This window comes from Bufo gargarizans, chromosome 4, assembly GCF_014858855.1.
Source record: "Bufo gargarizans isolate SCDJY-AF-19 chromosome 4, ASM1485885v1, whole genome shotgun sequence".
NCBI lineage: Eukaryota > Metazoa > Chordata > Amphibia > Anura > Bufonidae > Bufo > Bufo gargarizans.
Window position 1 is genome coordinate 276,899,505 of NC_058083.1, and position 13,369 is coordinate 276,912,873.

The following is a 13,369-nucleotide window of genomic DNA, read 5'->3' on the forward strand; positions in this document are numbered from 1 at the left end:
GCCAAGTGTCTGTAAGTTCTATGAAACGTCTGTGGGGTCAATACACTCAGTACACTCCTCAATAAATTCCTTGAGGGGTGTGGTGTCCAAAAAGGGGTCACTTTTGGAGAGTTTCCACTGAAGGGGTGCCTCAGAGTCTCTTTAAAGGCAACATGACTCCCAAAAAACATTCCAGCAAAATCTGCCCTACAAAAACCATATGATGCTCCTTCCCTTCTGAGCCCTGCAGTGGGCCTTTGCAGCAGTTTACTTCCAAATATGGGAAGTTTCTGTAAACTGCAGAATCAGGGTAATAAATATTGAGGTTTGTTTTCCTGTTAACTATTGCTGTGTTACAGAAAAAAATGATTGAATTGAAAAAATCAGCAAAAAAAATTGACATTTTTAAATTTCACCTCCATATTGCTTTTTTATTCCTATGGTATACCTAAAGGGTTAATAAAGTTTGTAAAATCAGTTTTAAATAATTGGAGAGGTGTAGCTTCTAAAATGGGGTCATTTATGGGTAGTTTCTTTTATGTAAGTCACTCAGTCACTTGGACGTTTTCTTGAAAATGTGAAAAATTCCTTCTAAAATTCTAAGCCTTTTAATGTGCTAAAAATTACATATGCAAAATGATGCCAACAAAAAGTACACTTAGGCCCCATGCACACGGCTGTTGTTCACGGCCGTGTGCCCGCGGCCTGGATCCCTCCTGAGAGCAGGAGCGCACGGCGTCACTGGTTGCTATGACGCCGTGCGCTCCCTGCTGCCGCCGCAATACAGTGGTACACTGGTATGATCTATACCAGTGTATTACTGTACTGTGCCGGCAGCAGGGAGCGCACGGCGTCATAGCAACCAGTGACGCCGTGCGCTCCTGCTCTCAGGAGGGATCCAGGCCGCGGTTCCACGGCCCGCACACGGCCGTGAACAATGGCCGTGTGCATGGGGCCTTACGGTGAGAAATTCGAATTTAGGGCTTATGCCCATAAACGTAAGGGCTCCATGCCCGTATTGCGGACTGTAAATGGGGGGTCTTGCCCATATATAGTGGACCAGCCGTTTGCAGTCCGCAATACGGGCACAAGTTTTTTATGTTCGTGGGCATGAGCCCTAAAATTGAATTGACGTGAATGGGTCCTCGATCCGCAAGATACAGCTGAACATAGGACATCTCCTATCTTTTGTGGTGCTTGGCCAAGAAAAAGCATTCTAAAGTTATTGCTATGGATGAGCGAATCGACTTTGAATGAAACATCCAAAGTCGATTCGCATAAAACTTCGTTCTAATACTGTACGGAGCAGGAGCTCCGTACAGTATTAGAAAGTATTGGCTCCAACGAGCCGAAGTTATTGCTTTGCGAAGTCTCGCGAGACTTTGCGCAATAACTTCATAAATTGATTTGTACTCTAAAAAACCATTTCCCGAACTCAGGTTCGGTTCCAACACGTGGAACCGAACCCGAGTTCGGGAAATGTTTTTTTACAGTACAAAATAATTTATGAAGTTATTGCGCAAAATCTCGCGAGACTTCGCGAAACAATAACTTCGGCTCATCGGAGATGATACATTCTAATACTGTACGGAGGGCTTGCTCCCTACAGCATTATAACAAAGTTTTATGCAAATCAACTTCCGATGTTTCATCCGAAGTCGATTTCATCATCCCAAGTTATTACACATAAAGAGTCAGATTTTCAAAACTAGGCTGTGTCAGGAAAGGGTTAGATCTGACATAAAAGTCCCAATGGGGGATTGTCCACGGTCCAAGCAATGGCTTTTCTCTTCCGTTACTCATACTAGTTATCTTCATGCTCTTCCAAGGCCTTTGGTTACAGTGCCCTGAAATTGTACTGCATATGCTCAGTAGTAAGTTCCTCTTCTAAAGACCAGAGAGGGAAGTTCACTACTGGGCATGCCAGTCATCTCAGAACTGCTAGACAGTACAGGAAGACCGCATTAAAGGGATTGTCTAGGAATAAGTAACTTTTCACAGGTGCTCGCAGCCTGCCTCCACTATGAAAAGAATCATACCGTCCTTCTCCCTGCCTCTCTGGTCCTGCATGCTGGCTCCGGTGTGTCCATCTCTCTCCTACACAGGCATGATTATCTGCTCTGCTGGAGCCAATAACTGGCTTCAGCAGTGATGTGTCTCTTGTGGATACATTATTGCTGAATCCAGTCATTGGCTGCAGCATAGCAGATGACCGCAAAACAAATGGGAGCCAATGTGCAGGACCAGAGCTGCAGACAGCAGGTAAGTATGAATCTTTCCATAGCAGAGGCAGACTGTGCGCACCTGTGAAAATCCCTAGACAATCCCTAGTTATGGCAAGCACGGAATATAGCCGCTACACTTTTTACATATTTCTTTTATTCCCATTTAGACTTGCACAATTCTCTGCATTTCCAGGAGATATAAACTGTATGTAGTTTTCTTAACATTATCACATGTATAACAGTGTTTTCTAGTTATTAAATGCTTGGAGAATTGCATATTTACTTACAGGAATTTAGAAAATTTGAGGACTTTCAAAAATTGTGTTCCAATAAATATGGTTTAAGTTCTTTCAAAGTAGCCAGATATTTACATGATAGTAAGAAAAAGCGCAATGTTACAGTTTTAATACAATAAATTTGGTTCACAGGTTTGGTTCCGCATCCGAGCCGCATTTCCTGCTCAGGACCCATTCATTTCAGTGGGGCCGTAAAAGATGCGGATAGCACTCTGTGTGCTGTCCGCATCTGTTGCTCCATCCCATGGCCACACAAAAATAAGTCATGTCCTATTCTTGTCCATTTTGCGGACAAAAATAGGCATTTCTATAAAAGGTCGTCCGTTTTGCAAATTGCACAAGGCACACAGGCTGCATCAGTGATTTGCGGACTGCAAAACACGGCACGGTCTTGTGAACAAGCCCTTAGGCCTCTTTCACATGGGCGTCAGTTTTTTTGCCCGGATAAGAGGCGGGTGCGTTGCGGGAAAATGCGCAATTTTTCCGTGCGAGTTCATTACAAAACATTGTAATGCGTTTTGCACTCGCGTGAGAAAAATCGCGCATGTTTGGTACCCAAACCCGAACTTCTTCACAGAAGTTCGGGCTTGGGATTGATGTTCTGAAGATTGTATTATTTTCCCTTATAACATGGTTATAAGGGAAAATAATAGCATTCTGAATACACAATGCATAGTAAAATAGTGCTGGAGGGGTTAAAAAAAAAAAAAAGTTAACTCACCTTCTCCTCTTGATCGCGTAGTTCCCGGTCTCTTCTTTACTAGCTGTGGGCTAAATGACCTGTGGTGACGTCAGATCACATGCTCCAATCACATGGTCCATCACCGTGGTGATGGAGCATGTGAACTGATGTCATCAAAGGTCCTTTACCTGTATTTAATGCTCACCACAGGTCCTGCTCAACAAAGGATACAGAAGGAGATGCCGGGCTTTGCGATCAAGTGGACTAAGGTGAGTTAAATATTATTATTTTTTAACCCCTCCAGCTCTATTTTACTATGCATTCTGTATTCAGAATGCTATTATTTTCCCTTATAACCATGTTATAAGGGAAAATAATAATGATCGGGTCTCCATCCCGATCGTTTCCTAGCAACCGTGCGTGAAAATCGCACTGCATCCGCACTTGCTTGCGGATGTTATGCGATTTTAACGCACCCCATTCACTTCTATGGGGCCGGCGTCGCGTGAAAATCGCACAATATAGAGCATGCTGCGATTTTCACTCAACGCATAAGTGATGCGTGAAAATCACCGCTCGTGTGCACAGCCCCATAGAAATGAATGAGTCAGGATTCAGTGCGGGTGCAATACGTTCACCGCACGCATCGCACCCGCACGGAAAACTCGCCCATGTGAAAGGGGCCTTAAACAACTGATTCAGTGAAATAAAACTGATGACCTATCCGAAGGATAACCATTGCTAACCACTTTAATAGCCTTCTGCTTTTTTAAATATTGAATTTGAAATGATAGTAGCTTATTTTACCGGAATAATAATTAGTTTTTTTCGTTATTTTTAGATTTACAACATGCCGAGCTGAAGTATGTGATTCAGTAGGCGTCCCAACTGTCAAGTATGTAGAATTGTACTACAGTGAAAAGATTCTCAGTTATTGAGCACATCTGTATCCCACGCCTGTCCTGAGGACTTCCCTGTTCTAATTCATGAGCCAGCAGGATGTGGTCGCTGCGCTATCAGAACGCCTCCTCGTAGCTGCATACAAAGGCCAAGTGGATAATGTTGTGCAGCTTATCAACAAGGGTGCCAAGGTAGCAGTTACCAAGGTAACTAGAAAATCACTTATCATATTGTAGCGATGCATAGGCCATTGTGTAGCGATGAGTATATCTCAATGCAGATATATACGTTTTGTTGAACTAGAATGAACAAGTTTTCAACAACTTGACACTGTACACAACAGCTTCCATTGGGTTGCACAAAAAGTACTATTGAATGGTTTGTACTTTGTTGTCTATTGTCAAATGTATATTGTTTTCTGTTATTAAAGGGAACCTGTCACCTGGATCTTGGGTATAGAGATCCGCAATACCCAGTCCCCATAGCTCTGTGTGCTTTTATTGTGTAAAAAAACGATTTTATATATACGTAAATGAACCTTAGATGAGTCCTGTCTCCTCCATGCTTCAGAGATGAGTCCAGCGTTCTCTGACTGAGCCCAGCCACGCCCACTGTGAAGGAGCCCAGCACCGCCCAGAATCTCCTCCTTGCTCCCCGAAGTCACAAAGCTAGAGTGCCGTAATCTCGCGATGCGCTAGCTAGCGCATGCGCAGTTAGTTTCCTGAAGCTAATGCCAGCACAGGGAAGGAACACTATGCCGACACTGCGCATGCACTAGCTCGCCCATCGCGAGATTCGGAGGATGCGGGGGCGTGGCTGGGCTCCGGAAACGTTAGTAACAGCTCCTTGGGCTTCTTACTTGCCTCATTTACATATATATAAAAGCACACAGAGCTATGGGGACTGGGTATTGCGGATGTGCTAGCGGCGATCTAGCAGCCCATGTCCCTCAGCTCTATACACAAAATCCAGGTGACAGGTTCCCTTTAAAGATTTTTTTTTACAGTGGCTACTAAATCAATCAAAAAAAAACTTTTTTTTTTTTTTTAAAGGGGTTTCTCAGTGTTTACCAGATCACGTATCCATAACGCAGAAATAATTATTTTTTATTTTCATTGCCTTGCGATGCACCCAAGGTTATAGACTATAGTTCCTAAAAGGACTGGGTGATTAATCAAATTAATTTGATTAATTTACCCTTTTAGGCCCCACACAGGCCATGCTGATACATGACTCTGTATAACCCTGGGGTCAAGCACTGACTGGAGTTGGGCTCCTGCTGTAATTGAGATATACAGAGGTAGGCTTCTCATTCTGTATCTTTTCTCACTGCCCAAGCCCCTGGCCACCTATATGTGCCCTTTCTGCCTGTGCCCCTGCTTATCTGACATGCTGACAGCTCAGTACATTTTTCTCTTCTCTGTGCTTCAATGTTAGTTATTGAATGCAGGGAAGAGAGAGAAGCACGGGACTGCTAACTATTAGCAGTGGTAGCAAGTTTACTATGTTCCTGTATACCTAATGTCAGCACCGAGCCCTGGCAGTCCCATACTGAGTTGCACTCGGTAACTTACAGAGAAGAGAGAGGAGAATGAGACTGCCAGCACTTAGCACTGCCAGCAGGTATACAGAAATATAGGAGACTTACTGTCATTGCTAAACAATGGCAGTTCCATTCATCTCTCCCCTCGTTGCACTTAGTAACTGAACAGTGAAGCACAGAGAATAGAAAACTGGACCCAGCTGCCAGTGGCTTTTGCTGGCAGCATGTCAGATAAGCAGGGACACAGCCATAGACGGCACATATAGGAAGCCAGGGGCTGGGATAGTGAGAGACAGTTGGAGAAGCCTCTATATGTTCCATATGTTCCTTATTATTGCTAAGAAGAGTCCGTCTTCAGTGTTCTGCCGAGCATTGAAGATTGACTTTCCTCAGAGGGTTACTGAGGAAACTCTTCGCACTGTTTTCTAGTAAAAATAGACACCTTTCCTTAACCGCTTGCCGCCACGCTAACGCCGAAAGGCGTCATCGCGGCGGCTCTCCCAGGTCACACTAACGCCAATAGGCGTCATCTCGCGAGACGCGAGATTTCCTGTGAACGCGCGCACACAGGCGCGCGCGCTCACAGGAACGGAAGGTAAGCGAGTGGATCTCCAGCATGCCAGCGGCGATCGTTCGCTGGCAGGCTGGAGATCCGAATTTTTTAACCCCTAACAGGTATATTAGACGCTGTTTTCATAACAGCGTCTAATATACCTCCTACCTGGTCCTCTGGTGGTCCCTTTTGTTAGGATCGACCACCAGAGGACTCAGGTAGGTCAGTACAGTCGCACCAAACACCACACTACACTACACCCCCCCCCCCGTCACTTATTAACCCCTTATAAACCCCTGATCACCCATGATCACCCCATATAAACTCCCTGATCACCCCCCTGTCATTGATCACCGCCCTGTCATTGATCACCCCCCTGTCAGGCTCCGTTCAGACGTCCGTATGATTTTTACGGATCCACGGATACATGGATCGGATCCGCAAAAAGCATACGGACGTCTGAATGGAGCCTTACAGGGGGGTGATCAATGACAGACGGGTGATCACCCATATACACTCCCTGATCACCCCCTGTCATTGATCACCCCCCTGTCATTGATCACTCCCCTGTAAGGCTCCATTCAGACGTCCGCATGATTTTTACGGATCCATGGATACATGGATCGGATCCGCAAAACACATGCGGACGTCTGAATGGAGCCTTACAGGGGGTGATCAATGACAGGCGGGTGATCACCCATATACACTCCCTGATCACCCCCCTGTCATTGATCACCCCCCTGTAAGGCTCCATTCAGACATCAGCATGCGTTTTGTGGATCCGATCCATGTATCCATGGATCCGTAAAAAATCATGCGGATGTCTGAATGGAGCCTTACAGGGGGGGTGATCAGTGACAGGGGGGTGATTACCCTGATCACCCCCTGTCATTGATAACCCCCCTGTAAGGCTCCATTCAGACGTCCGCATGCGTTTTGTGGATCCGATCCATGGATCCGTAAAAAATCATGCGGATGTCTGAATGGAGCCTTACAGGGGGGGTGATCAGTGACAGGGGGGTGATCACCCTGATTACCCTGATCACCCCCTGTCATTGATAACCCCCCTGTAAGGCTCCATTCAGACGTCCGCATGCGTTCTGTGGATCCGATCCATGTATCCATGGATCCGTAAAAAATCATGCGGATGTCTGAATGGAGCCTTACAGGGGGGGTGATCAGTGACAGGGGGGTGATCACCCTGATCACCCCCTGTCATTGATAAACCCCCTTGTAAGGCTCCATTCAGACATCCGCATGCGTTCTTTGGATCCGATACATGTATCCATTGATCCGTAAAAATTCATGCGGATGTATGAATGGAGCCTTACAGGGGGGGTGATCAGTGACAGGGGGGTGATCACCCTGATTACCCTGATCACCCCGTCATTGATAACCCCCCTGTAAGGCTCCATTCAGACGTCCGCATGCGTTTTGTGGATCCGATACATGTATCCATGGATCCGTAAAAAATCATGCGGATGTCTGAATGGAGCCTTACAGGGGGGGTGATCAATGACAGGGGGGTGATCAGGGAGTCTATATGGGTGATCACCCCCCTGTCATTGATCACCCCCCTGTCATTGATCACCCCCCCCCCCCCCCCCGGAAATTTTTTGTTTGTTTTTGTTTTTGTTTTTTCTTACTAAGTCTCATATTCTACTAACTTGTGTCAAAAAATAAAATCTCACATGGACGCACCATACCCCTCACGGAATCCAAATGCGTAAACATTTTTAGACATTTATATTCCAGACTTCTTCTCACGCTTTAGGGCCCCTAAAAAGCCAGGGCAGTATAAATACCCCACATGTGACCCCATTTCGGAAAGAAGACACCCCAAGGTATTCCGTGAGGGGCATATTGAGTCCATGAAAGATTGAAATTTTTGTCCTAAGTTAGCGGAAAGTGAGACTTTGTGAGAAAAAAACAAAAAAAAATCAATATCCGCTAACTTATGCAAAAAAAAAAAAATTCTAGGAACTCGCCATGCCCCTCATTGAATACCTTGGGGTGTCTTCTTTCCAAAGTGGGGTCACATGTGGGGTATTTATACTGTCCTGGCTTTTTAGGGGCCCGAAAGTGTGAGAAGAAGTCTGGGATCCAAATGTCTAAAAATGCCCTCCTAAAAGGAATTTGGGCCCCTTTGCGCATCTAGGCTGCAAAAAAGTGTCACACATGTGGTATCGCCGTACTCAGGAGAAGTTGGGGAATGTGTTTTGGGGTGTCATTTTACATATACCCATGCTGGGTGAGAAAAATATCTTGGTCAAATGCCAACTTTGTATAAAAAAATGGGAAAAGTTGTCTTTTGCCAAGATATTTCTCTCACCCAGCATGGGTATATGTAAAATGACACCCCAAAACACATTGCCCAACTTCTCCTGAGTACGGCGATACCAGATGTGTGACACTTTTTTGCAGCCAAGGTGGGCAAAGGGGCACATATTCCAAAGTGCACCTTTCGGATTTCGCAGGCCATTTTTTACACATTTTGATTGCAAGGTACTTCTTACACATTTGGGCCCCTAAATTGCCAGGGCAGTATAACTATGCCACAAGTGACCCCATTTTCGAAAGAAGACACCCCAAGGTATTCCGTGAGGGGCATGGCGAGTTCCTAGAATTTTTTATTTTTTGTCACAAGTTAGCGGAAAATGATGATTTTTCTTTTTTTTTCTTTTTTCCTTACAAAGTCTCATATTCCACTAACTTGCGACAAAAAATAAAAAATTCTAGGAACTCGCCATGCCCCTCACGGAATACCTTGGGGTGTCTTCTTTCCAAAATGGGGTCACTTGTGGCATAGTTATACTGCCCTGGCAATTTAGGGGCCCAAATGTGTGAGAAGAACTTTGCAATCAAAATGTGTAAAAAATGCCCTGCAAAATCCGAAAGGTGCACTTTGGAATATGTGCCCCTTTGCCCACCTTGGCAGCAAAAAAGTGTGACACATCTGGTATCGCCGTACTCAGGAGAAGTTGGGGAATGTGTTTCGGGGTGTCATTTTACATATACCCATGCTGGGTGAGAAAAATATCTTGGTCAAATGCCAACTTTGTATAAAAAAATGGGAAAAGTTGTCTTTTGCCAAGATATTTCTCTCACCCAGCATGGGTATATGTAAAATGACACCCCAAAACACATTCCCCAACTTCTCCTGAGTACGGCGATACCAGATGTGTGACACTTTTTTGATGCCAAGGTGGGCAAAGGGGCACATATTCCAAAGTGCACCTTTCGGATTTCACCGGTCATTTTTTTACAGATTTTGATTGCAAAGTACTTCTCACACATTTGGGCCCCTAAATTGCCAGGGCAGTATAACTACGCCACAAGTGACGCCATTTTGGAAAGAAGACACCCCAAGGTATTCCGTGAGGGGCACGGCGAGTTCCTAGAATTTTTTATTTTTTGTCGCAAGTTAGTGGAATATGAGACTTTGTAAGGAAAAAAGAGAAAAAAAAAAAATCATCATTTTCCGCTAACTTGTGACAAAAAATAAAAAATTCTAGGAACTCGCCATGCCCCTCACGGAATACCTTGGGGTGTCTTCTTTCCAAAATGGGGTCACTTGTGGCGTAGTTATACTGCCCTGGCAATTTAGGGGCCCAAATGTGTGAGAAGTACCTTGCAATCAAAATGTGTAAAAAATGGCCTGCAAAATCAGAAAGGTGCACTTTGGAATATGTGCCCCTTTGCCCACCTTGGCAGCAAAAAAGTGTGACACATCTGGTATCGCCGTACTCAGGAGAAGTTGGGGAATGTGTTTTGGGGTGTCATTTTACATATACCCATGCTGGGTGAGAGAAATATCTTGGCAAAAGACAACTTTTCCAATTTTTTTATACAAAGTTGGCATTTGACCAAGATATTTTTCTCACCCAGCATGGGTATATGTAAAATGACACCCCAAAACACATTCCCCAACTTCTCCTGAGTACGGCGATACCAGATGTGTCACACTTTTTTGCTGCCAAGGTGGGCAAAGGGGCACATATTCCAAAGTGCACCTTTTGGATTTCACCGGTCATTTTTTACACATTTTGATTGCAAAGTTCTTCTCACACATATGGGCCCCTAAATTGCCAGGGCAGTATAACTACCCCACAAGTGACCCCATTTTGGAAAGAAGACACCCCAAGGTATTCCGTGAGGGGCATGGCAAGTTTTTAGAATTTTTTATTTTTTGTCGCAAGTTAGTGGAATATGAGACTTTGTAAGAAAAAATAAAAAAAATAAAATCATCATCATTTTCCGCTAACTTGTGACAAAAAATAAAAAGTTCTATGAACTCACTATGCCCATCAGCGAATACCTTAGGGTGTCTACTTTCCGAAATGGGGTCATTTGTGGGGGTTTTCTACTGTTTGGGCATTGTAGAACCTCAGGAATCATGACAGGTGCTCAGAAATCAGAGCTGTTTCAAAAAGCGGAAATTCACATTTTTGTACCATAGTTTGTAAATGCTATAACTTTTACCCAAACCATTTTTTTTTTTTGCCCAAACATTTTTTTTTTATCAAAGACATGTAGAACAATAAATTTGGCGAAAAATGTATATATGGATGTCGTTTTTTTTGCAAAATTTTACAGCTGAAAGTGAAAAATGTCATTTTTTTGCAAAAAAATCGTTAAATTTCGATTAATAACAAAAAAAGTAAAAATGTCAGCGGCAATGAAATACCACCAAATGAAAGCTCTATTAGTGAGAAGAAAAGGAGGTAAAATTCATTTGGGTGGTAAGTTGCATGACCGAGCAATAAACCGCTAAAGTTGTGGAGTGCCGATTTGTAAAAAAGGGCCTGGTCACTAGGGGGGGTATAAACCTGTGGTCCTTAAGTGGTTAAAGAGGTTGTCTCACTTCTGGGTCAGTACAAATACTGCCAAATATGGTATATATCTTTTCTACTTTTACACAATAATAGCATGTTTCATGCAAAAAACAATACTTGTAGTGGCACAGTCTAGTAGGCATTCAGTCATGACTGGCTTTTGTTAGGACGATCTGCTATTGGTGATCTATCCTGAGGATATTTTAAAAAAAATTGTATTAATCATTTTGTTTTAATATGGTACAAGGATTGTGATTTTAAGACATTTTATAAACTATTAAAGGGGTTGTCTGGCTTGGGATCGGTGTTCAGCGCTATTTTACTATGCATTCTGTATTCAGAATGCTATTATTTTCCATTATAACCGTGTTTATAAGGGAAAATAATAATGATCGGGTCTCCATCCCGATCGTCTTCTAGCAACCGTGCGTGAAAATCGCACCGCATCCGCACTTGCTTGCGGATGCTTGCGATTTTCACGCAACCCCATTCATTTCTATGGGGCCTGCGTTACGTGAAAAACGCTGAATATAGAGCATGCTGCGATTTTCACGCAACGCACAAGTGATGCGTGAAAATCACCGCTCATGTGAACAGCCTCATAGAAATTAATGGGTTGGGATTTAGTGCGGGTGCAATGCGTTCACCTCACGTATCGCATCCGCACGGAATACTCGTCCGTGTGAAAGGGGCCTAACTGTTTCATAGAATTTATTAACATTGGGCATGAAAATAAAAGATAATATTTTCATATGGGGAAAAAAGGAGAAAAAGCACTGCATAATATTTTGCACAGTATCTCATATGTCATCATAATCTGTTTGGGCACATATCAGGGCTTATAAGGGAATGAGCACCATTTAGCTTTTAAGATAAATGTTGCTGTGGTGGGTTTCAGGTGCCATGTAGCATTTGCAATGCCCTTGTGGTACCAGTCCACTCAAGGAATTCACCTAGGGGTATAGTAATGGTTTTGACCTCACATGTGTTTCATGTACTTTATTAACAATGGATTGTGAAAATTACATAAATGGAAACATTTTATATTGTGCCCATTGATGATAGGGCCAATGTACTTAAAATGGCAGAATTCTCGAGGGTGCTCTACACTGTGTGCACAATTATTAGGCAAGTAAGTACTGACCATATCATAATTTTTATGCATATTTTCCAACTCCAAACTGTATAAACATGAATGGTTATTGGATTGAAGCATATCAGGTCATGTGTATTTGTGTGATGAGGGAGGATGGGACCTAAGGAGATCAAGATCCTATATCAAGGTGTGCATAAATATTGTTTTCCTCTGGCAAAATGGGCCAAAATAAGAGATTTAACTGACTCTGGAAAATTATTGAAAATCTTTCAGAGGAATGCAGCACTCTTGAAATTGCTATGAAATTGGGGCATGATCACAGAACCATCAGATGTTTCGTTGCAAATAGTGAGTGGGCTCACAAGAAAATTGTTGAGAAAAAGACACAAACTAACTGCCAAAGATTTGAGAAGGTGTTATGGACTGATAAAATGAGAGTGACTCGTGATGGACCACATGGATGGGAATGTGGTCAGCTCTTAACTTAGCGAAGCAGGAGCCCACTCCACTCAGCTAATCCTGGCATAGCACATGGTTACAGAGTACCCATGTGCTATGCCAGGATTTTGTAAACCTCTGGCGGGCAGGAGCAGTAATATGCACTCCATCCCGTACTTGCTATACTGCAGCCCCATTGATAAAAATGTCAACTCCGTACTCCGCTAAGCAGTCAGCGTTGTACAGAGAAGTAGATTTTAAGCGCACAGTGAAATATGAGCTTTAGGTAGGGAAAAGTGTAATAAAAATACAAAAAACATTAATAAACTATATTACAAAAAGTGTCATTCGGGCATTAGGGACAGGTTAACAAAGTGTATACAAAAGTTTAGTTGCTCTTTAAATATTCAAGTTTGAGGTTTATTAACATTTTGGATTGACCAACATCACTGTAGTTGTTCAATAATAAAATGAATCCTCAAAAATACAACTTGCCTAATAATTGTGCACATAGTGTATTTACTTCAGAGTCTTACATTCTATTTATGCTCCTGAAGGAAAAAGTAATAATAATGGGAAGGCTAAAATCCCCTCCTGTGTCCTTCAACAACTCAGACTGAATGGAGGACTCAACTACACTAACTTATAATTTTGGACCAAAACATACATATTTGTTACCCATAATTGTGATCCTTAGGGCCCCATTGAATTCTGATTGGGCTATCATGGATTGTGTAGACAATGCACAGTACAACATTCTTAAAAACTGTGCTAAAATGCTTTACACAACCTCAGCTCTGGTGAGAAAAACATCTTTCAATT

At 43.2% G+C, this 13,369-nt stretch overlaps 1 protein-coding gene across 1 annotated transcript in view; it reads left to right on the forward strand.

The window, feature by feature from the left end:
* ANKRD6 (ankyrin repeat domain 6) overlaps positions 1-13,369 on the forward strand; it is a 166,407-nt gene that overhangs the window by 87,632 nt on the left and 65,406 nt on the right. The window contains 1 exon segment of the mRNA XM_044291382.1: positions 4,024-4,288. Within this exon segment, the coding sequence (XP_044147317.1) occupies positions 4,169-4,288 (120 nt within the window). The 5' untranslated portion in view covers positions 4,024-4,168.